We start from the raw sequence: 25,540 nt of genomic DNA on the forward strand, positions 1-25,540 counted from the left end.
CTTTTCAGAAGGGGAGGGGGCATTTGTGCCTTTCTATTGGCTCCTGATGATGTGCTCCCTCCTCTCAGCCCTCCCTCATGCTGTTCCTATGGTTCCCAAAGCTCTTATTGGATACTGTAAAGTTTGGGACAGGACACCGGTCTGGCTCAGCATCCCCGCCGCCATTGGCTGCTTCCCCCCGTCTGTCAACGGGACTTTGACAGCCCACCACGCCCTCTGGTCTGTGGCGCCGCCGCTGATTGGCTACTGTACCTGTCAGCGACCTCTGATTGGTCGCCTTGCCCAGCTGTTAGTGGTTCATTCACCATTTTGTGACTGTAGTGGAAAAGAAGACCGATAGTTTTTTATAGCCTTGTTTGAGTTTCTGTGGGGGAAAGACATGTTTTGCGGAGGAAAAGTAAAGTGTGAGTCCGGACCGCACAGTCGTCAGAACCGACAGCCAAGGGATGTTACCGAGAGTTGTGCCAGCCTCCTCATCAGCAAAATAGGACCATAAATCTTTCTGTGGCGAGGGGAAAAGCTCTGTTTGGGTGAGTTGAAACTAAGTTAGCGAAAGGTAGACGAGCTCAACTGACACGGATTTTCCATCTTCAGGAGCAGCGAGTTAGAACGAGACGAGAAAACTGCCAACGGTCGCTCGGTTGTTCCGATACCGTCCGAAGAAATGGAGTGACACCGCTTGCGAGCCGAGGAAGAGCCGAGAGAAAGGGGAGGGGTGGGGGGTGTAACAGCCTAAAAACTTTCTCAAATGTTTTACCGCAGTCCCACGGACGACCGGGAAACATAACAGCCCTCCTCGGGTGACATTACAATATTGTGGTTAATGTTGAGCACTTTTCCTTGACCTTCCGAGTTTTGCGTGGAGCAGCGCTGGCGTAGTAAAAGCAATCGACCTATTTGCAGCATTGCAGCCCAAATGTTTACTAATAGCAACGCAAGCTGAATTTGGTGTTTATAAAATGGACCCGGGGAGATAATGGAAAACAACAAGACAGCGTCCCGTTTCCTTGTGGTCTGGCTGACGGTGTCATTATGTGGGTACTAGTAGTCTGCTACCGTTGCGTACTACGACTACTACAACCACCGCTACTACTAACGTTACTGAGCTGCTTACTAGAGCGAAACACCAACACGGGAAGATTCCTGGTTTTTCCCCAAGTTTTTAAAAATCATACAGACAGAGTGTCACTTTGCAGGCTCCATTAAGGAAGCCTCTCCGAAGTGGTTGCGTGTATACACCAAGCGCTGTACTGGATATTTGCATGCCAAACATCGTTGTATGAGGAAGAATTAGGCCCGTCTAGTTGGTATAAACGTCACTTGAAACCGGTTGTTTGTGTTTGTTACCGAGCACCGTACAACACAGCAGACCGGCTGACTGCCTCGAGTCATAATACTCCTTTGACATTGTGTAGCGCCTCTCGTAGTACTCGCACAGATCAGCGCAAAGAAGCCGGGGATGCATTCGGTGTTTTCTCGGCTTTTCCCCTGCCGACACTCCACTTTCTGCACTGCAATCAGTGTCGATGCACCCCTGACATCTCTGCACGGCCAGTTTTTAACAGTTTGGTCATATTTCTCTGCCGGAGTATTTTCAGTCACAGGAAATGAATGCTTGTTTTTGACATTTGGACTCAAGTGTCCTCATCTGTCCTGCAGATTTTACACACTGGCATGCATTCCTCACATCTTCATTATTGCACTTGTGTATGCAAAAACAGATCTCTGATAGTCTGGGCACCTTTGCTTATTGTAGAGCAGTTGGTCATTGATGTGGCATTGGCAGTTCTGCCATTTGGTCCCAAACAGGAACAGTCACCTCTGATCTATGCTACAGCCTCCTGATCAATATGGGCCAGAATGCACACATTTCAGGCCTTAATGTTTCTCTTTTATCGATATGATATCTACAGTCAGAAATGCCACCCACTAAACAGCTGCCAGTATTCATACTACGTCACAATGGATGTTCTCCATAACAAGCGCAGTCACACACTTGCATGCTCACACACTTCGCAGCTTGGCCTCTTGCAACACCTAAAATACCTTAACATAATGTTTTCTGTTACTCGTCTCGTGTTGCATGTGTGATTATATCCCACTCACTCATGAGTGCATAAACCGAAGTGTGTGTGTGTGTGTGTGTGTTTGTGTGTGTGTAACAGAGAGCATGTTCTTTTTTTGCTGTTTCATGTGTGAGTGTGTTCCCCGGTGACCCAGTTAAGGGCAAAGCCGCCCTGCCATGCTGGTGTGTACGAAGGCCATGGTAGGCTTCACGATCACATACTGTCTTCCTCTGTTACGCCATCGCACGTTCTTCTTTCTCCATCCCTGTCCCCGTCACTGCAGCCCTGCGCCCATACAGACACCCATAAAATGCTTTTAGGAGAGGGATGAGCTGCAGTGTGCCTGGTAACAACGTATACACTCACACTGACATATAGTGCAAATGCAGCGTTGAACAAGGTATACACAACCTGAAGACAGCTGCATACAGTCATACACCCTGCGTGCTATAGGCAACTCAAATGCCCCAATGTCTCCAACACATGCACACACATCCTGTGCCATGTTGCGGTGGGGCATAGGCTACAGTATGTTCTCAGCGAACGACCGGATAAACTGGCATCGAGGCGTAGGTCCGTTAGGGTTGTATAGCCCAGTACTGTACAACTTCTTCATGTAGTGTTGACATTGAGATGAGATTTCCTTATGAATGACCATTCTGTGTGTGAGAGTGTGTGTTTGGCACATACATGTATGCTTGTCAGCAAGATGCTCATTGCATGAAAACATTTTTAATCTTAAAATTTAATACCATGAAAGTCATTTTTATTTATTTTTATATTTCTTTTTACAAATAAGCAAATACAGACCAGAGTGAGAGCTCCTGCATGTGAGTGTGTTTGTGGACGGGTGTTTATACGGCACAATAAATGCATGAGTGTGAGACGATATGTAGGTCCAAGGGAGATTTTAAGAGTGTATGCATGACTGCACTGTAAATTCCAGGGAGAGCGTTTAGTGTGTGTGTGTGTAAAGTTTGATGTTGCTATGCTGTGGAGTGGGGTTGCATTGTGTCCTCCTGTGTGTGTGTGTGTGTGTGTGTGTGTGTGTGTGTGTGTGTGTGTGTGTGTTGGGTGAAACAGCATCTTTTTGCTCTTTAAGGAGGAGTCCTGTCCAACGCCATGGAGACGATAGCCGTCGATTATCTGTCTATTCAGGATTTACAGTAGCTTTAGACCAGAGCAGAGAATATCTCACTCTTAACCTGCTCTAATGCTGGAAGGTGCAGACGTCTTGAATCCCCTAAATTATGACTGAGTTACTCTCCGCTTCGTCTGAATTCACTCCAGAGGATGATCAGGATTCTCCAAAAATTTCCTTTATATTTTTAGTCCAAACAACTTACGCACAGAAACCCAAGAGAGGAGATTTAGATTTAGAAGTGCTCTTGGCATCTTGGAATTTAGCTAACAAACATTAGGAGTTAAAGGTCCGCAGTTATTTTCACATTAGGGGATGTTTACGGAGAACACACTGTGTGTAATGCTTTTGATCTTTCAGGAAAGAATCAGGACTGTGAATTGTTAAAATCCTGTAACAGTTACTATATGGCAGCACTGAAATTATAGATGCTTCCTGCATAAATTCATGCACTTGTCCCTGTAATTTAGTATAACATATTTGGCGTCTTTGACAACGTTGGTATTTTGTCTGGAATTTGAAATGAAATTCTGTGGATAAGATGATTGCTTGTCCACGCGACAAGGATGTATTCACAAATGAAGCATGTGGTCGAAGAGTGAAAATGTTTTTCCTCAATTTAAATCTGAGTAACAAAAAGAGATGAAGTTTTGTATGATTTGAAAAAAGTTTTTGACAGGTTAAAAAATTGCACCAAATGCTCAGCACTGAAAATAAAGACAAGCCCACGTTTAATTCTGAAACTCCTCTGTTGTCTACATGTTGTGCACATACTTTGCTGTGCAGTCCAGCACCTTCAAAGTTACAGAACGTGAATACACGCAAATGCCTGCTACTAGCTTATCAGCCAAAGCCGGGAGTATTTTGGAAGGCCATGAGCATGACCAAACACATTTTTCTTAGCTAAGATCAGATCCTCCCGAGTCATTCAGTAAACCAGACAGTCAGTCAAGTGGCCCTGACTCCTTCCTGTCTTTTCCAGTGCACCACAGTAATGACAGGACCAACACACCCAGTCCAGGCCTCTGAATCTGCTCTAATGAAGTTGGCCTGGTGTTGGTAGGAGGTGCATTCCTGCAGTCCGAGTTTTGTTTCTTCTCTCCTTTTGCTTTGTTTGAGGTGAATCATTTCTACATTGAATTTAAGAAAAAGTTACTTTAGCAAGAAAGTGATTAATGTGGAGTTTCACTTTATGTTCTTTTTATTTTGTTTTTGTAATTATGTGTAATGTAAAGCATGGTGTTCTCATCTCATTCTTTGAGTCTTGTGACAGGGAAGCTTTCAAAGATCAAATTACTTTGCACTTATTTTGTATCTGTGTAATTTATTTTCATATGTTTTAGATGAAGTAAACGGTGCTCATCTTTTTCAGTTGCAGACTGTTTAGAAACTGTTTTGTAAGTGATAGTAGATGTGCACAGATATGAATAGAGCAGTGTTTTTTTTTAATGTCTGCATCTGCAAGATGCATCACTTTATCATACAGTAGGTAAACTCCAGATGTGAAGCTACACACTTGGTGCTATTGCAATGAAATACAAAACACCAGCGTCTCTGTTAATACTGGTATCAGCAGCATTCATTGTGGTAACGATCAGTATGTGTATATTTCACTACTGTGCGCTGCCAACCTGTAACAAAAATAATGAAACAATGAAAACAAGGACTGATAAGTTTGCAATTCAGAAATGAATCTGAAAGCCCCTGTGTCTGTTTAAACAGAAAATACTGTATTGTTTGAGGGCAGAGGTCAAAATGGAGAGCCAACGACGAGTGTGTGAAGGACTCGGGTTGGTTATTAGTCATTCAGGACCAGGAAGAGATGCATCTCTGTACAGCAGGAAGCGGTGGTGTTCCTGGTTTAGGTTGTGTATTGTTTGTTGCAGTGAGCAAACAGTTAACAACAAGGTCACCTTATGTGTGTGTGACGAACTTTTCCAGTGTCTAGGACAGGAAGTGTAAGTGTGTGTACCGTATGAATTTGCCTGCGTTGTTGTCTGTATTTGCAGGAATGCAGGCATTTGTGCGTGTTGGTGAGTTGCTAAGCTTAGTTGAGGGAAGCACATATGCACACTTCTGTGTACGAGTGTGTGTGTGTGTGTGTGTGTGTGTGTGACTGTATTTAGCCTGTAATCTTGCATCAGTGAATGTGCCTGATCCTGTGCCAGCCTTTTAATTTCTCTCATTTTGGGCGTATGTTACCATGGCATATTATTCCAATTATATTGTCTTTTTGTGTGTGTGTGTGTGTGTGTGTGTGTGTGTGTGTGTGTCAGTGAGAGACAATGACAAAAGACGACTGGGAAAGACTGAGACATCGAGAAAGAGTGAGAGAGGGCCAACGAGTGCTAGAATGACTGTGGAAATTCCCAATGACTACACAAGAACAGCCTATTTGAACAAACAGCCAAACAGCCGCATACTCCCACCTCTCTCTCTCTCTCTCTCTCTCTCTCTCTCTCTCTCTCCCTCTCTTTCTTTCTCTTTTTCCTCACTCATGTTGTAGGGTGACCTCACTCAGGCCACCGCCAGCCCTTTTCCTCCTGATGGAAATCAGAATAAATGCTGTGTTGCCGTTGCAATTCGACGTTGAACACAGAATCAAGTCTATAATGCATAGCGTGAGAAAGCCACGTTGTCGCATGTTGAAGTAGCTGGAGGGAGTACAGTGGAGAGATCAGGCGACCTGTAGTGTGTGTGTGTGAGTGTTAGATAGAGAGAAAGGCTTTTTTGTGTCTGCATGCATTTGAAATTAAAGAGATGTAGGCCTCGTTAAAAGCAGACATTTGGATACTGAAGTACTGTGAGAGACAAACCGTAGCGAGTGACCTTGGATGTTTACGTTTCTTTCTTTCTTATTTTCTTTCTTTCTTTCTTTCTTTCTTTCTTTGTATGCTTTTTGCCTATAGTTGTTTTGTTTTGTTTTTTTTTTTGCTGACCCTTTTCAACTGTAAAAGTGATGCCATACTCACAGTTTACCAGATTAAGACCCGTTCTATATGTATAGACATTTTTTTGAAAATGGATAATTTTCCCCTCTGTCTTGAAAAAATATTCTGTCCAGACGGCCCATGTTTTACAAAATATCTCCATCCATAAACTGGTAAACAAACTGGTAGTCCGCTGTTGTTGTTGTTGTTGTTTCTGGTGCATGCTCATTACACAAAGCAAGAATGGGCATGCGCAAATTGAGGAGATAACGTTAACGTTTCCCAAGTGCTCCATTTTACATGTTCACACAGATACAAAGTAACCAGAGTTTTGATAACTCTTCACCTCAGGAGCGTTTAAAAAATCTTGTACTGAACTAAAACTCTGTGAGTCAAGAGGCCAATACATGGAGGAAAATACCCATTTTTATAAATATCTGCATACATGTAGACAGGCCCTAAATCTCAATCTAAGAACATGCTTCCCTAGGATTACCTGTGAAATAAATCCACAACTCATAATAACTATCAAAACACAAATATCTATTTTTTCCACTTGCTATGAATTATGTAGTATTAAGCTAACTATAATAAGGTCTAGGGAAGAATACTGATTTTTATAAGGAAAGCAATCATGTTCTTTTTTTTTCGTGAAGCAGTCATTTTTTAAATGTTGCTCTCTGCTTTTGAAATGGTGAATAACAAATGTTGAGATTTTTCGTTTTGAGTGCACAAACTGGCACTGATAGACAAGCACACAAGGACACGCTTGCATGCACGCTCTAGTGGATCAGGCAGACATGGAGGGTTGAATGAGAGCATACGTCAGATTTTGAGCCAATGTGATAGCCAGTGCAGTGTAGCACACTTCCAGGTATGACGTCATTTTTATTCTCAGCAATTTTTTGATTACGAAGATAATAAATGACCACCTGTCTTCTGCGTCTCCCTCTTCTTTTCCAGCCTGCTGTACAGAGGACAGGGGGACAGCGCAGAAGAAAAAGCAGAGAAAGACATAAAAGGAGTGCCTTAGAAGTGAAGGAAGAGGAGCGCCACAAAATCTGCACTTTGTGAACAGCGACGAAGACATGAGACCATTAAAGAAGCACAGAGGTCGTTCTCCCCCGTTAACGAGAGGCAGAGGGGGGAGAAGGAGAGGGGGCTCGCAGCCGCTCCCAGAGAAAGACCCCAAAAGAGTTAAGAGGGAGACACTTGTCAAAACCACGCAGCATACACCCAACCCTCCCTCCACACGCAAACAGACTCCGCCCACAGCCGCCAACTCTAACAAGGAACCACTCACAAACAGCAATACCCCCACGAGGGAGGAGTCTACTGAGCTGAGGAAACCTGTGGAGTCAGTCGAGAAAGAAGGGAAGAAGGCAGAGGAAAAGACAGAAAAGGAGAAGACAGTGGACACAAATGGAAATAGTGCTGTGGCCAGTGATACTGTAGCATTTCCTACCTCTGCCCCAGCGCCACTTTCCACAGCCACACCCTCTCCGGCCACCAATCACAGCCCCAGTTTAGGCTCTGTCTCTAGTAGGAAAACAGCCACATTTAAGGCTCGTGTACCCAAGAAAAAATACACATATGAGCACTTTGCTAACAATGCAAGTGCCCTGACTACCATTCCTACCTCCAGCCCTGCACTCATACACAACAGTTACTGCAATACTAACAGAAAAACCAGTGATAGTGTGAATACTCCCAATAATAATTTCAAGAGTGGCAACAATATTAGTAATATCATTAATAAAAGCATTAATGTCAGCATCAGTAGTAGTACTAACACTAAAAGTGATATTAACAACATTATTAACAGTAGTAACAGTAGTGCTGGGAGCCATAATACTTTTATCAATAGCAGTAATAGTAGAAGTAATAATTGCTCAGGTAATCAGCCATTAGTGCTAACTGTGGATAGTAAAGCTACAGAAGCAAACCATTTTGTTTCCACGGAGGATAAAGCCCTCAGGACAGCAGAATCCCTGGAGAAAGATTTCCAAGCTGGGGAAAATGAGTCAGAGGGGGCTCCTAACTCAGTGCGCTCCTCGTCCACTGATACAGCCAGTGAGCACTCAGCTGACCTGGACGTGATGGAAGCAACAGGACCAAGCCTTCATCAAAAGAACTCTCACTACCCATCTCCACTCCATAACTCGCACCATAAAGAGGCCAGTCTTTCGGAGGGGGTAGCTGAACCTCTGGCCAAAGGCATGAAAAACCAGAGAGTTCTTGCTCGCCAGATGAGGAGGACCCTGGAGAGTGGTGTTGGGGCTGCAGGGGACAGAAGGGTTAAGGAGACTAACTCATGCCCTTTATCACCTGTGTTCAGACCAGGGGTGGTGCGTAGGGTGGGTGGAAGTACTGTTGAAGTCCAGCTCCAAGGACAGGAGACCCTTGTTAAATACCCTTTTCATGGTGGGACTGTGATGACATCGTCATCAGGGAGCACGGTGGAGTTAATTTTAGATGCCCCCCCACCTGGCATGGCACCTGTGGCTGTCAGGACGCGAGTGTGCGTGCCCTTTGGTGGAGAGGAAGGGGGTCCTCTGCTGTACAGAGAAGGGATTGTCACTCAGGTGGACCCCCACCCCGGTGTGTCATTTCCTTACCAGGTGCTCCTGAGCGAAGACAGAGAGACTCAGGACAATGGAGAGGTGGGGGAAGAGAAAGAGAAAAGGAAGGCTAATGCTCAGGCTGTGTGGGTGTCCCGACAAAGCCTGAGGCTCCTCACACCTCCCTGGGAGGTTCCACATTTGGATGGTGGGAGGGCTAAGGAGAGGGAGCGGGAGAGGGAAAGGGAAGAGAGGGAGCGAAGGGAGGAGATGGAGGTAGAAAGGGAGGTGTGCCAGTTGAGTATTGGGATGGGGATGTTGGGACCAGGAGCAAGGTTGGGCCATGGTTTTTCACATGAAGGGGTTGCAGGAGGGCATCCCTATGGAAACACACATCCGGCACCCCATTCCTCCACTGTGACCTCTAGTGTAGCTGGCAGCACAGGTCATGGCTGCGGAGATAACTTTTCTGACAGAGACAGACAGAAACAGCCAAACACTCCAGAGGAGGACGCTGAGGTATCTTGTTTTAACATGGCTCTCACGGTTGGTCACAAGCCAAATACTGGGTCCTCTCAGCACAGAAACATCATCTCCAAGTCCACTTGCTATCCCCCCTCCTCCCCTCACCTCTCTGTGGTGCGAGGCTTGGGACCCCCGCACCTCTCCACTTTAGCTAGTCCTCAGCCACCCCGTTCCCCTGCCTTGCTGGGGTCTGAAATGAACACCACTCCAAACCTACCTCCATCAAAGACCACTCCCACTCAGACCCCTACTCCCACTTCTGGTGGGGGAGCCTCCTCTACCTCCTCTCGCTCCAGGACTCCCCTCTCATTGGCTCAGCAGAAATACAAGAAGGGCGATGTGGTGTGCACCCCTAATGGTATCCGTAAGAAGTTCAATGGTAAGCAGTGGAGGAGGCTGTGCTCCAGGGAGGGCTGTATGAAAGAGTCACAGCGTCGAGGATACTGCTCAAGACACTTGTCCATGAGGACCAAAGAGATGGAGGCGGCAGGTGGAGAGGGGGGAGGAGGAGGCAGCAGCTCAGGGACAGTCACCCCCTCTGACCTGCGGGGGAGAGCAAGCAGTGAGTTTGAGTGGGACGACACATCAAGAGAGAGCAGTGAGACCAGTAGCAGAGGAGACTCCAGACCCCGCTTGGTCCTCCCCTCACTCCTCCCCCATGATCTGTCGTCACGCTTCGACTTCGATGAGTGTGAGGCCGCCACCATGCTTGTGTCATTAGGGAGCTCCCGCTCTGGTACCCCCTCCTTTTCTCCCATATCCAACCAGTCACCCTTCTCCCCTGCCCCCTCTCCCTCGCCCTCCCCACTGTTCGGCTTCAGGCCAGCCAACTTCTCCCCAATTACAGCTTCCCCAGTCCTGCAACACCGGAGGCACAGGCAACCCAGCGGCACGGGGGGAGGAGGGGCAGGGGGCAGTAAGGTAACAACTCCAGCTGGAGGAGGTGAGAGGGAGAGACACACTTCAGGTATCCAGCCCTCCTTCCACAGCAACCTGATGTTTACAGTCCCCATGAGTCCCAGCAAACGAAAGCCCGACGCGCCTCCTCCACCACCCCTTCCCTCACACCACCACGATTACACACCCAAGACAGAGCTGGAGCAGGGGGACCTGAACAACTCTTTCAGGGTGCTGTCCCCTCAAACACCAGCTTCACATTCCCGCACACACACACCCACCTTCTCCCGACCCAGAGGAGTGACCACCCCCTCCTCCAGTACACCACCGTCCTCCACTGCTGTCTCCCCTCCTCCTCTACTGGTGTCTCCAACTCCTCCCTCTCCTCTCACTCCTGATGGAGGGCCTCGTCGTGTGGTCCCTGTATCCCAACAGGCCTTGCGGGACTCCCCTGTCATTGTGAGGAATCCCGAAGTCCCGCTGGCAAAATTTACAGAGTGTCCCCTGGGAAGAGGAGGAGGAGGAGGAGGAGGAGGTGGTGGAAACGAGGGAGGGACAGATAAAACCTCATCTAAAGACATTGGCCTAACACCCCTCACCCCTCAGCCCATTTCAGGCCTCCAGGTTCCTGTCCCTATTAACGCTGCTGCAGCCACAGTTCCCAATGGCACCGTCCTCCTGCGGAGCCCGGCCCAAACTCTGGTGCTCGTGTCCCCGACACCCTCCTCCCTGTCCACCACTGACACCCCTGCCACCCCCCTGCAGGCCCTGTCAGTTACCGTCAGCACAACAGTCACAGCTCCCGCTCCAAGTAGCACGGACAGCTCTGCAGACCGAGAGGAGAACAGGGGGGCGGGATTTGGGGGTGAGGTCCAGCAGCCAGTTCCCTGTCACCCTTCTCCCACCGCTCTACTGCCCTTGATCCTCCCTGCCGAAAGCCTTCACCCTGTCCCCCGGAAGGACATCATCATGGGACGTCCTGGCACAGGTGAGAATAGCTCCACACGTGTGGGTGTATTTTATCTGTGAGGTCAGTTACTTTGAAGGAATGAGGAGAAACTTTGACGACTGAGGGAGTTTAGTCATAATTTGTGAATTGGGCTGCAGTTAGAAAGCAGGAGACATGTGGAATAAGCATATTAGATACTGTAATCTGTGCACCTTTAAAAAATATTCCAATCACATGAAAAAAGAATGAAGCAAAGCAAATCTGAAAGAAAATATATCTTGTCCGCAAGGAAATATTTTCGATCAGAAAATGAATTAGGGACAATTTGTTTAATGTGTGTTTTAAATTGTGTAGCTATTTCAAAGTGAAAAACAATTACACACAATTCTCAGAAATAAGACTTTCCCTCAAAAGTAGTCTATACACAGTTTTTTTTAAATATATTAAAAGTATCAGTCAAGTCAGACTTTATTCCTCTGTGTTGTTCCAAATTGCAGCTCTGTACATTCAAATAAAAAATGGAGGAAACACTCTCCTCTATTTAATTTTTAATGAATCCCAATTTTTGGAACTTAACAGCCTCATGGGAAAGATTTTCTGCATCATCCCCAGTTGTGTGGCATAAAGAGTTAGGGGCTGTCTGTTTTTTTCCCCTCTGCGTAATTATTATCTTGTAGTTTGTTTTTACAATTTAAGTACCATCCATTGAGTATATTCACAACATTCAGTTGCTATTGGAAATGTCTTATACCTCTCTAAAGGATATCTGTTTTGGTACCTGAGTGGCTCTGTAGTATCAACATCTCACACACACACGGTGCCATCTCAGGATGGACTGAGGAGAAGCCCTGTTAACTGGCTTTGAACTAGAAGGTTAACCAGCATTTTCAGTTTAATATCAGTGTTTCTTGAACTCAGAAACCGAGTCTTCACAAGAGAAATGCAGTGACAGTGCAGTTATGTCATGAGAAAAGAACCAGAGGAGAAACTGAAAAAAAGTCTGTCTATTTATGTGAATTCAGTTGAAGCTACTGCAAGTGGCATACGTAATAAAATAATAAGAAGACGAGGCAAATAAGGTGTAAATGTAGCTCTACGAGTTTCTCTTTTTATTTTGTACACACACACACACACACACACACACACACACACACACACACACACACACACACAGATTGAAAGAGAGGGAGATGTATGAAAGCCTTAAAAAGGACCTTTTAGATAAAATAGTAAATAGAGAGGACCTTGCTCGGTTAACAGTTTCTCTCTATATTTTTTCATGATAACCTAATGCAAGCCAACTATTAACATAGTGTTTTATATCATTCATCAAATAAATCCAAATCAGCTGAACAAACATTCATTTAGCTATCAAACTTGTTTCAAACAAAAAAAAGTATTAAAATTGCTGAATGTTTTTTTTTTTTAATTTAACGTAATAATTTGACTGATAACACCCACAGTGTAACAGAGGCTCAGATTCACATTAACATGCCACGACCCTCTGTGTGTGTTGATGCCCAGTGGAAGGAGCTCCAGTTCGCCAACATGCTGTTGTCCCATATGGCTTCCTCTAGTCTTCTGTCCACCATCCTCCTGTCTACTGGTTAAACTAAACTAAATGCTAAAGCTGGTCATGTGACCCACGAAGCCCTGAAACAGGCATCTGGGATTCACCAGGTCAGGACTGGTTGGAATCACTGCTGATGACAAAACAAAATTCACTATGTTCATTTAATTCACTCGTCAGCTCTCAGTGAGGAAAGAATAATCTGTGCCGTATGTTCCGGTAACTTTGAGAAAGGGAGCTTGGTTCATCTGATGGTTTTTAGGGAAGGACTGTTTTATGTCACTGCCAAACACTGTTCTTAAAAAGACAAAATTACCAAAGTAATAATTGAACTGGTTGTCCATTTGGATTTTAAATGCAAATGAAAAAAGGGACACACCAGCTGGATGCAGCTTTATTTCTGTGCATCCATGTGTGAGTGTCAGAGAGAGAGAAGGAGAAAATGTATGCATGGGCATGTGTGTTTTTGTGTTTTCTATTGGGATTAGACCGTACGTTATACAGGATTAGCATTGTCTATATTAGAGTCCCTCTTATATTCCAAGTCATTAAAGACAGAAACTTCGTGGCTAAGTGGTAGCAATCATACCTACACCACATACCTCGACAAGACACGATGCGACATCATGGATTTATAACAGAGAGGAATGAGGACGTTTGATAAAAATCTGAAGAAAAAGAAAATAATGGAGTGAATGAGTGTGGCTGCTTTGAATCAGTGCTGCACATGAAATTAACATTTAAAGACGAAAGCAAAATTGGGAATAGAGCGTGTGGGCTACATGTATGTAGGCCACTTTCCATCAACTTGTTTTTGATTTCGTGTTTTTGAGAGAGAGAGAGAGGGAGAGAAATGAGGATTAGCTCAGAAAGAGAATGAGGAATGCCTCAGAGAGGACGGCAGCGTAGATGAATAAAGACAGAGGAAAGGAGGAGGCTTTAACAGCAAGTTTTGTACAAATTTTGCAGTCGTTCATTTCTTTACAAAGTCTGACCAACATGCTTATTATAAGCGTGTGTGTGTGTGTGTGTGTGTGTGTGTGTATGTGTGACTTCCTGACCCGAGAGACTATTATCTTCTTACTCACTATGAACTATTTCCGCTGACTCCTGCTGTGTGTATGTTCATGTGTTTGTTTGTTTGTTTATTAGTGACTCATGTAACAATATAGTGAAACAAGGTGTGGGCTGCGTACGTGGCCTCTAATACTAAGGTGGGTTGATTCTAAATGTGTGTGTGTGTATGAAGGATATATGTTGTAAGTTTCAATGTATTGTGGGGGTGTGTGAAGAATTTGTTTCTCAAGCTCCTGTGTGGGAAATTGCTGTACTATAAAGTGTGTGTGAGTGTGTGTGAGCGTTATTCATCATCAGCTGAAAATAAGAGCCTACTTCTCACTTCTGTCATGGACACATAGTATCAGTTAGTGTAATTCACCTCACCAGAGCCGTTTGCCCACAGTGTGTATGTACGTATCGCTGTGTGGACATTCACAAGTGTGACAGAGAAGTGGACAGGAAAGGGAACGCTGTCATTTTGAGTGTACGGTCCCTCCTCAGATCCCCCTCTTTTTTTCATCTGAAAAGACGCCGAATGAATGAATAGCACCTCTTTGTGTGAGTGCGTGAACACTTGCCAGCGTGCATGTGCATTTATTTTGATCTTTGAGCGAGGAGCACACAAGGGTGTTTGCTGTGGAGTTAGAAAGGTTGTGTGAGCTCTTGCATATGGTCGTAGGAGAGTGTGAAAGACGAGGGAAAGTAGGAAACACCAATCGCCTGTGTGTGTGGAATCACATGTGTGGTATGTTTGTGATTTGCAAGTTTGTGTAGGTGTTGGTGTCCTCGTAACAGCTTGTGAAATATGAGCAAATGAAAAACAGATAATTTTCTTTTAAGTTTTATATATATATATATATATATATATATATATATATATATAGTTATTATGTTTGTGGTAGAATATATTATGATAAAAATCTTGTCATTCTTTAAAAAATTCATTCATTGGGAATTGTTTCACAAAAAGGAACTGGTACTTAAAACTCTCTGGAGAAATAATATTGACACTGCTTGATCTTGAAGAATATTTGCATTTGTATTGTGTAATGGTAACAAATAGTACACGTCGAGTATCAGAATAAACTTGATCATATGTATGCCACAAAGTACACGCATTTGATCAGTCAGCATTATGTTCATATGAGGGTGAAAGCACTAAAAACATGTCGCATGAAACCCAGATTATGAAAAATTCTCCTGCATCTGATAACAACTCATCAGTGACGACACGTTGCACTGGTTCAGGGATAGGGGAAACTCGAGGATACGTCAAGCCTTTTAATTGAAGCGAAAAATTAGATGAATAAATAAAATGTGTCAACTAAATGTTCCAGCGGTCAGGGAGGAACTTTCATTTCATCAGGAGTGAATGAAATCACTGAAATCTCTGGCAGTTAATAAAAGGACAATATTTCAGCAAAGCAATATAGTTCCAACACTTCACAGAACTTAAACTGCAGATTTAATGTGTAAGAAGACAAAGAGACCACGATATGTAAGACGAAGGGAGCAGGTTAATAAATTTCATACAGTTCAGAGAGAAGAAGTCTGTGAATTCCTCCTCTCTTGTCTGTGTTATGTACATTATAACCCTGCATATACGGTGCACATTTATATTCTGTGTATTTGTTCATGTACTCAGAAATAAGGGGTCAGTCGCCTGGCTCAGTTAAGCTCCGCACCGTCACACACTTTAAGACAAAGCTGCGCGTGTTCTGTGTGTGTGTGTGCTCTCCCCACCTGAGACGCGCTAACAAGTTGGTAAATTTTTCAAGCGTCCCTGTAACTTCCTGTAAAATCAGAACGGTTAAATGAGCAGGCAGAAAAGTGTCAGTGACAAGGTGAAGGATGAGACCTTTTTTTTGTAATGGTGTGACGTGTGTGTTGCATGCAGTGTGTGTGTGTGTGTGTGTGTGTGTGAGAGTGAGACAGAGTAACCAAGCGTCAATCATTGAGCACCGGATATGATGTGTGAGCACCAAACGTCTGTTGCCATGGCAACAAAGCAAACATCACACTGATGTAGCCTGTACATAACACAGAATATTCACAAATAGAAATAGCAGCCCCTGTATTTGCGTGTGTGTTCGTGTGTATCTGTGTGTGTGTGTGTGTGTGTGTGTGTGTGTGTGTGTGTGTGTGTGTGTTGGGGGGGGGGGCACGTGTGCTTGTGTCACTTTCCACTGAGAGAGGAGGAACTTCAACACGCTCACATGTGTTTACACACCAACACATTATCGGTGGCTCCTCGTTCGTCCGTCTTTTAGTCAATCCCCTAAAACAGAAACGATGCTGGATAATGGGAGGGTTTCCTCTGAATTATTTAAGCAGTGAGTGAAATGTTCCAGATCAAATATTCCTTATATTTATAACAGCTATTTCCACTCCTGCTACTGTTTTCTGTTATTTGGAAAATTACAATCTTTATTATGAGCATTTATTTATATATTTTACATTTGTTGCATTCTTGAGTGGCAACTTAAATGAATCTAGCTCTGGAATCAGTGAAGAAAATGTGTATGGTGTCCTTTTTATAGAGAGAATCACGATGACTTTGTTGCTGCCAAGGTCTTAAATGTGTGATTGTTGTTCAAGAGAAACACCAGCTTTCTCTGTATGATCACATAGTGAAACTGCTTGGCACCTCACATACTGCACTGCATGATTATTATTATTAGCATCATTGTTTCTTGAACAGAAAATCTTTTATTGCGGACTTTTAGCATCTTCAGTGAATGTTGTGATCTATGCTTCAATGTCACTCATACGTCAGTACCCCACGCTCAAAACTGAAAGTAAAATTACAATATAGGCTTTGTATATTATTAAGTGTGCATGATTCTCTATCTCCATCTCTCGATGACGCTCACACACACACACACATGCTCACGCTGTTTGAGCAACACTGAGTAAACATGTCACACTCCCTTAAGTACACGTGAATACACTTTTTCGCGTTTTTATTTTGCACCCGCATACGTATGTTCCTCTGCCCTCCCGCTTTCCTCCATCTCACTTTTTTATTTTTCTTTCTAAAAAATTATGACACATTCGTTTTAACCCTTTGCTCCATCGCATTGCAGTGTTCTCGCTTCCCCTCCTCTCCACTTCGCTCTCTTCATCCTGGTCTACCCGGATACGGATACCCGGGAATAACATCCCCACTCCCTCCCGCCCCTGCTTTACGTAACGCTTAAAGCCCTGCATATCCTCCCTGGCCATGGCAACAACCACATCTGGATCACACAGCCATCTAGACTGGCACCAAAGCGCATGTGAAGCCCTCAAGACTTACCACAAAAGTCATGTGCAACGATAATCCTATTTCCTATTGGGCGAAGCACACTTTAGGGAGATTCTCAAAATGCGCTGGTGCAGTGGGGCTCCTCAGTCTGAGGTGGCTCCAAGACTTTGACTGCATGCATGTAAAGTTGGAACGATATTCAGATTTGCTTCTTCGGGGTCTCAGTTGAACCGACATTGATTGTTCTCAGGAGATCACAGTTTGCATGTGTTCCTCACATCCCAAAGTTTGGAATGAGAAGAGTTTTTGTTTAGCTCAGGAATGTCTTTTCTCTCCTTCATCCCACTCTCCTCCTCTCCTTTTGCATCTCTCACTCCACAGTCTTTGCACTGGTTTTCTGCTGCTGCCCGTCCGTTGGCCATTTATCTGCAGGCTAGTAGTGCCCCCAGATGGCCAAACATAAACATTACAAGTTCCTTCACACAGTGGATGGAGGGAACACTGGTCTGAAGTTTAAACTGTCATGTATTTTCCTCGATGCTAATTACTTGCTGTTGGGAAGAGAGAGTCAGGGAATCTGCATGTGTAGCCAATGAGTGTAAAGTGCAATTTGTGGGTGATGAAATCTATTCAGCTCCCAGTAAATGTTATTTAATTGTTCTCAGTACACAGCAGTGGGGTCTTCTCTTTGCAACATATAACAAAAAAAGGAGTATGAGTTGTTTTTTCTGCTCTAAATAAAACTAGAACAAATGATGGTCGAGTTCAGCGTTAAAAAAAAAATCTCCTCTTCGTACCACAAAGCCATTCCCTCTGGGCGTCCTTAAGCCATGTAAAAATGATTGGTTAACTTTATCTTGATTCAATAGATGGTAATGGTCAGTGGCAGACTGGTGACCACAGGCGACACGGGGACCTGTGCCCAACATAGCTGTTGCCATGGTAACTGCAAAGGACTGGTGGATCGAGTTATAATTGGACGGAGCAAATGGTGGGTTGTGGGAGGGAGAGACACAGAGCACAGGGGTGGAAGATGAATTAAGGGATGAGAGAGATGGGATGGGAGAGGGAGCGAAGGCGGCGCTCCGCCTGCACGGTGCCAGCGTAGGTAAAGAGGAGGAGGAAAAGTTTCTTGTGTGAAGTCACGTGGCGTTTGACAGATGTAATTGGGGGGGTAGAGACATGCATACATACGCACATTAAAAAGCATGATGTCTGTAAGAGGAGACAGCCAATGAAAGATGCTGAACACCTACACAGATATTGCACTGCCAGCACAGCAGCAGGAAGAGATAGTTAAGCTCAGCTGAGGGGGAATTTCTCTTCTATTGTTTTTTCACACCTCTCTTACTCTTGCCGGTCTCCAGTGCTTATCTCTTTTATATATGAGTAAGCGCTAGAATTCTGTAGTTTCCCACCATTGTCTCATATCCACCTCACCACCTCTTTGCAACTTTACATGCATGCATTTAACAGATTATCTTATCTTGCATCTTTTGTGATCTAATAGCTGTTATGTGACAGTTGAAATTACCCCTTAAGTGACACAAGTGTGACTGTTACTCAAATGTATTTGCTGTATTTTTAAATCAATCCAGAATTCAGGCGTATTCAAAGCAGGCAACAGGAAAATCTGATTACTCTGCTCTGAATAATTGGTCAGATGAAGTTCATTACCAAGAGCTTGTAATGTTTACCCAGGGTTGTAACCACTGAGCAGCCACAGTAATCCCTCATCCCCACCCCTGCCCTCTTTCAACCTCTTTTCCTTTCACTCACACGGCCAAGCTGCCCAGCTCCCTCCACTTAACACATTGTGCTCGCTGGGTTTACTTGTTGAGTCCTTGGTGCAGTTGATAAGCCTTAATCTCTTACTCTCCCTCTCTTTATCTCTTCTTCTAATGCCTATTAGTTTAACCCTGTCTGGAAACCTCAGGTCTTAAAAGAAGAATACACAGTCACCCTGTAATTTTACATGATGTAAGATGCTTTACTGATGATGACCTGACAAGATACAGTCAAAGGAGCTTAGATGCACCTTAAATATGCTCCTCTTTGTGTGAGATGCTAGAATATTTCTTTTGTTTTGTATAGCTGACAGAACCAAATTTAGATTTTTCATTGTTTTTCCTTTGAGAAATGAAACCCAGGACTGAGAGGGTTAACTTTTTTTACTACTGAGGACAGCAGCTGCCAGTGGCTCTCACAACCTTATTGGTCAGTTACCAAGCTCCTGATGAGCTGACTGGCTGGTAGTGGTAATTAAGTCCCTCCCAGTATTGTATTTGTCTTATGGATAGATGAGCTAAGCTGAGCATGACTTCTTGACTCACACAGTATGACAGGAAACCAAATCATGCGTACCAGACTTCTTCCTCTTTGTCGCAACTGTGTCGTACCTAAACAATATATAGGTGTATTTAAAATGCTTTCTCTTTGTCTCCCTCTGCCCCCCCCCCTCCCCCCCCATCTCTGCCCCCCCTTGCCCTTCCTCCCTTTAAGAGAAGTTCTGTTTTCACAAGTTGTTTTCTCTCCAACCCACCCACCCTCCTCCTCCAGGCCTCCCTCCCTGCCTCTCCTGCTGAAAATGACTCTCAGTCTATTTTTACCCTCTGGTCCTCTCCACCCATTTTCCCTCTCTTTCTAACCACCCCTACTCTTATGTCTTCAATTCTCCTCTTCTTCTTCTTCTTCTTCTTCTTCTTCATCTCTCTCTTTCTCCCTCTCTCCGTGTCCCTGCGAGTGTTGCATCAGAACATTTTAAATTCTGTCTGGAGGAGGCACATTTACATGATGGAGAGATGGAAAAAATGTTTGGGGATTTGAAAGGGCTTTTAATGCTGGAAAATTACATCACTTGCCTCCCCACTGTTAGCTGCGTTCCTAAAAGCAAAGTAGCATTACCAGAGAAATGGTTTTATAATCCTCTCTCACAAATGAATATTGCTGATTTAATAATACACTCAGCATTTATGTTTGAGTGTAACAACTCTGGAGAAAACACACGAATAGCAGACATAGTCATATAGGTTTAATGGGTGTGAATGTGCTTTGTCATCTTGACCCCAGCGCCCTCATGACCATCCACCCCCTGTGCAGATTGCATAAAAAGACCAAAAGCAGCGTGGAAAGTAAACAGTAGATAGCTCACTAGCGCCTTCCTGCATCGGATGGTCTTTATGGGTATTACAGCTTCAGCCGAGCATTTGTAAGAGGGAGGGATCTTGACTAACTTCTGTTAAGCCATTGGTTGGCCTACATCTGAGTGTCGGCTTTTGATTGGTGGGTGCACGCGTCAGTCAAGGTTTACTACGACTCCTGCGCCAATGACATGAGCGAGGGGTGGGCTTACTGAAAGAAACACAAAAATACACATTTTTGGAGTATTAACTGAGAACCAGCTGGTGTTTCCGTATAGATACAGTAGAACTACTTTGTATTTTTTTATTTATTGGATTTGTTTATTTAAGATACGCGCGGTTTTTGTGGTAATAAGAGCCGTTGGTGGTGAAGCCGGGTGAAATTTGCATATGACTGGCATTCCAGTGCACATCTGACCAATCAGGGCTCGCGGCGGGCAGATGACAGCTAGCTGTCTCAGCCAATAGGCGAGCGGGATTCGCCGAGGAGGGCGGGACAAGGCTGGGCGAGGTTGACAGGACGAGAAGGGGAGGGGGGCGAGTGAAGGGGGGGGGCAAGCAGCCTAGTTTACAACAAGAGGAAGAGGGAGGGAAAGAGAAAGAAAGGGCCAAGGCTTGCGAGAGAGAGAGAACAAGACAAAAATAAGGGAGTAAATTCGGGCTGGGAGCTGTGGAGATGCTGTACGAGGACTTTTCTGGACCAAAACAACACTCGTAACACCAAGTATTAACCACACTGGACGGTGTGCGCGCCGATGTCGTCCGCACGAAGTGGCTAGCTAACCTGCTGCAGACGGACGGATCTCACCAACGGCTTTAACCTAACGTTACTGTATCGCTTCTCGTGAAGCCCCCCCGTCGGGTTCAGGTCCAGTATTCATCTCCAACCAGCCGCCCTTTTGCTGCCTTGAGGAGGAGAAACAACTGCGATTCATCACCCTGTTTCTGCTCGCCGACCGGAGCCAGTAGTCCTCACCGTGGTCGCTTTTATCGCTGTGTTGTAGACTCATCAGTTGCTAGCTAACGTCAGGTCTGTGGCCAGATTGGCCAGGTAGGACAGGAGCTGGTGAATTGGAGGCAGTACAGAGACCAGCTGAGGTTGTAGTGGAGACGATAGTGTTTGCTTGCTGTCTTGATAACCAAACCGATGGATAGCGAGCTTGTAAGCACTGGGTGATGGATGAATGCACCAGATTTACAGTCAACGACATCTGCTAATGCCTAGTAAACACGGATAAACCCAAGTTGGTCGCTATCCTTTTATAGGCGATTTTGGATCTGGGCAGGTGTTAACTGAACTGCCAGGTTAAGTCAGGTGCATGGTACAATTCTGGGGGCAGGTGATGGGAAAAACAAGTTAGTATTTGGTGTAATGCACTTATCAAACAGTCCTAGCCGGATTATTTTGGCAGCCAGTACATGTGAATACGCCTTTGTAGTTGAGACATGAGAACAATATCGTTTCTTTTGCCTCTGTCTGTGCGGCGGGTGCACGACCAGGGGCGTTCCCGAGAGGTTGTTCCAATTTGGAGCGGTGCACTTGAGGCTCCGGCTGTTGCAAGAGGCAGCTAATTTAGCGTCTCTGTTGGTTTAATATATGAATCGCCAAGTATTAAAGTCGGTGTGTGAGTAAACAGTGCACACTTGGACAACCACCAGTGTCTCTCGCCGCTCTTCCTCCAAGTTAGACGGATCACCTTAGCTGTGATCGCCCCAATTTGCTTGTTGCAGTATTGCTTAGCCTGATCGATACGGTCCCTCTTTACAGCAGCCCTCCAGCGTTTACACTCGAGGGCTGTATGTGCTTTATTAGAGCTGCCAAACCCACCTGTCTGCAGCTGTGTTGTAGCGCAGAGCAATGTTTGACATGGCCCAGAAAGACTGCGTAGTTTCCGGACGGATGTTTTAATCCAGGCCGTGGATGGGCTAGAGGCCTTGTTAACCCCCTCATGACCAAGCTGCTGTAGTAATGTAAACAAACAGGGAGAGAGGGCATCGGGGGTAATTAGACCAAAGGGAGGAGGAACCTTGCCTTCGATCATAATCATCGTTTCAGTGGGTCGTCAATACACTGTTGCATTTTTACCAGTCCAACTTAAGTTTTGTGATGTATTGCAATCGTTTATAGTACATTTTGTCCACTGATGTTTGTTACATGTGCGTTATTAGATTGCGGCATTCTGCGATACGGAGAGATGGACTCTACTTGACAGACATATTTCATTTCAACTCGCATCGGAATTAAAAACAAGGATCCCTCTACATGCCACATCTTAAAATCCTCATGATGCAGTAATTACTGTGAATGATGACCGCAACCAGTAGGGATGAAACGGATACAGACACCATTGAGCACCTGTCGTCATCTGTGAGCATCCCAGCAATATCAGCTCGAGAGTTTGGATTAAAGATGCTGCTTCACCTGGATTTCTGTGTGTTGTAGAGGAGAGATTTCAAAAGGACATATCATTATTATTATTATTATTTTCTTGGGATAAACATCAAGGATTTCATTCAACCATGTTCTCATCAGAGAATCCTCAGTATCTCCGACAAGGATTAAGCATGTTTGGTTAGTCCGTGTCACTTACTTTACTGTTTGTGTGAGAATACAGTATCCTTTTCCCAGATCTGTAAACATACAGCAATACTTGATTATTATTGACTTGTACTATGATGTAATCCCCTGTGTAGAATTAATATTAGACAGAAGCTATTTTTGAAGGCATATAGCAAACATATTTTGTTACTTCAGAGTTTTTGGGAGAAGCATCCTTCTTCAAATATTTCTTTCAATTATGGTAATAAAGATAATATGCCTTGCTTATTTATGGGGGTTCAGAGTGTACGAGCTTCTGTTCTCCATCCAGCCTGTTATTGAGAACAGAGAGTCCTTTTGTACATCTGCTGTTGTTGGAGTGATTTAACCAGTTAAGTGGCTGGAGGTGGGATACTGTGGCAGCACTGATATTCACTGTAGTTCTCAAAGTACTGATATTGTTGTATCGTGCCTCGTAGTTAATTGGATTCACCTAGTGATCCAGGTGTTATCTGGACCCTTATTAGATGCCTCAAATGAAAGCTAGTAGTGCTGTCTATAATAAGGAGTTAACAACAAAGCATTGAGCTCTAGTCTGATGCTTAATTAAGTGTATTTGTGTTTCTGTCACTCAAAAATGGTTAAAAAAACATGTATGGTAGTATTGCAAACTAATTGTAAGAAATGATAAGGGATGGTGATTGGAGTATGAATGTATCTGTGGTCTGAGGTTCCTGATTTCCCAAATAAGGAAATAGCATCTTGGTAATCTGAAAGCAAGAAGGCCTTGTTCCTTTGAATGTGGTTTCTGAGAAGGGAAGTGTTTGATGAATCTCTGGACATCAGATGATGCTGGCTGTTTGTCATAAACAGTGCTGTTTTCCTCTGCAGTGTGGACCAATGTAGAGCCCCGGTCAGTCCCAGTCTTCCCCTGGCATTCATTGGTCCCTTTCCTGGCACCCACCCAATCAGATGCTTCTTCTCAGCCAGGAGAGGGCCAGCACCCGGTCAACCACCCCCAAGCAGCCAGTCTAAAGACAGGTACTGAATACATTTATGTCTGACTTAATGGCTGTAGGAAATGTGTAATCGTGTTTGGATTTTAATGCTGTTTTTAATACCATGTATTGTTTACTTCACCCCGAAGGAATATGCATCTTTGTTGTTCTTCCTCAGAGTGTCAGGGGGTGGCAGCGCCGCCACAGGAGCCTGCAGAGCCTCCTCCCATTGTAGAGAGAGGTCCTCCATCCCGGCCTCCTCCCTCCTCTGAGGAGCCGCCTCCAGAGAAGGAGAAAGGAGATGCAGAGAGGCCTGACAGTGAGACAGAGAGTGACGTGGATGACCCGTGAGTGCAGTTTTTTCTTTTTCTTTGTTTTACAGTGTTGAAAGCTGTGAGATTACACAAATGCACAAAGTTACACACTGCACATATACCCTTGACAGTGTCCGTATATAAAAAGTGGTTATGTATTTGTCCTAGTCAGCCTTCACAGTAATTTTCTGTGTGGTACTGTGTACCCACACATACAGTATGGGAGTGTGATATTTTCTGTATCCTCGCGCTAATTTGGGCAGAAGAGCTCAATGCCAGAACAAAGCAGATGGGAACAAAAGCATTCCATCTCTGGGCTCTATCACTATATGAAAGGCAGTGGCCAGGCTGTCAGCCATTGAAATGGATGAGCTATCTGCTGAATCTGCTCTGATGTATCTCATGGGAGATGAACCACTTGTACTCTGTGTCTACATCTGATAGATTTGCAGCTCTAAGATAAATCACACTAGTTATGAAGTTGAAAATTTCCCCGTTTTAAATATTAAAGAGGGAAAAAGAAATTGTATGCCTGTATGTGCATATTGTCCCCAAGGAAAATATCTAATAAAGATAACAAACAGACGGCTGCTTTTATTTCCTTCAGCTTCCTGCCAGGAGTTGTACCAGAGCCACCACTCTCTACATCACCAGTGAAGAGGCGCACTCAGTCCCTTAGTGCGCTGCCCAAAGATGGAGATAAGAGCAGCCCTGGAAAGGTAGTCTTTTCACTGCTCTAACTAGAACATCAAATGCTTAATGCTCATCTCACTAAATAATATCTCTGTATCTTTCTTGCTCACTCTTTCAGAGGGAGAAGGACCACATTCGGAGACCAATGAATGCATTTATGATTTTCAGTAAGCGTCATCGAGCATTGGTGCACCAGCGGCACCCAAATCAGGACAACAGGACAGTCAGCAAGATTCTTGGGGAGTGGTGGTATGCCCTTGGGCCGAAGGAGAAACAAAAGTATCATGATTTGGCCTTCCAGGTACACAGATGCATGTACAGACACAATGCTTCTGTACATATACTATATATGTATTTTTTTTTCACGCCCTCCCTTCATCTTGTCCCATCTCCTGTTCCCAGGTAAAAGAGGCCCACTTTAAGGCCCACCCAGACTGGAAGTGGTGCAACAAAGACAGGAAAAAGTCCAGCTCTGAGGGCCGTGGGGTCCCAGGGGGCAAAGACATCAGAGAGAGGAGCATGTCTGAGTCCACAGGTTGGTTTCACTTGGCTCTCACAATATAAAACATATTTCTTTATTGTGTAATTTAGGGTGTTCTTATTGCAGTCCTCTAACAGTCCTCTTTCTGCCCCATGATAGAGCCCCATTCTGTGGAGCTGAAGGGGGTTGGTCCAGGTCTTGTGGGCGTGTCTGAAAGGAGTACAGGAGAAGGTCATGTGGGCCAGCTTACCCGTCCCCGAGCCTTTTCTCAAAGTGCCATGCACAGCCTGGAGCGGAGTGACAGGGGTAACACACAAGCCCTGGCAGAACTGGCACAGGTAAGCGAGGAGCTCAGCTCACAGACCTGGAAAGATGATTTTGTAATACGTGATTTTGCATATTGTAAATTGGAGACCATTATCACTGCTGG

At 44.7% G+C, this 25,540-nt stretch overlaps 1 protein-coding gene across 2 annotated transcripts in view; it reads left to right on the forward strand.

The window, feature by feature from the left end:
• The first annotated feature begins 308 nt into the window (after positions 1 to 308).
• cicb (capicua transcriptional repressor b) overlaps positions 309 to 25,540 on the forward strand; it is a 39,351-nt gene continuing 14,119 nt past the window's right edge. For both annotated transcript variants that reach the window (XM_049583546.1, XM_049583548.1), the window contains exons 1-8: positions 309 to 530; positions 7,101 to 11,108; positions 23,516 to 23,665; positions 23,801 to 23,969; positions 24,544 to 24,655; positions 24,748 to 24,930; positions 25,032 to 25,164; positions 25,270 to 25,448. In XM_049583546.1, the coding sequence (XP_049439503.1) occupies positions 7,226 to 11,108; positions 23,516 to 23,665; positions 23,801 to 23,969; positions 24,544 to 24,655; positions 24,748 to 24,930; positions 25,032 to 25,164; positions 25,270 to 25,448 (4,809 nt within the window). In that variant the 5' untranslated portion in view covers positions 309 to 530; positions 7,101 to 7,225. The remainder of the gene's footprint in view (positions 531 to 7,100; positions 11,109 to 23,515; positions 23,666 to 23,800; positions 23,970 to 24,543; positions 24,656 to 24,747; positions 24,931 to 25,031; positions 25,165 to 25,269; positions 25,449 to 25,540) is intronic.

The sequence above is a fragment of the Epinephelus fuscoguttatus genome, linkage group LG8 (assembly GCF_011397635.1).
Source record: "Epinephelus fuscoguttatus linkage group LG8, E.fuscoguttatus.final_Chr_v1".
NCBI lineage: Eukaryota > Metazoa > Chordata > Actinopteri > Perciformes > Serranidae > Epinephelus > Epinephelus fuscoguttatus.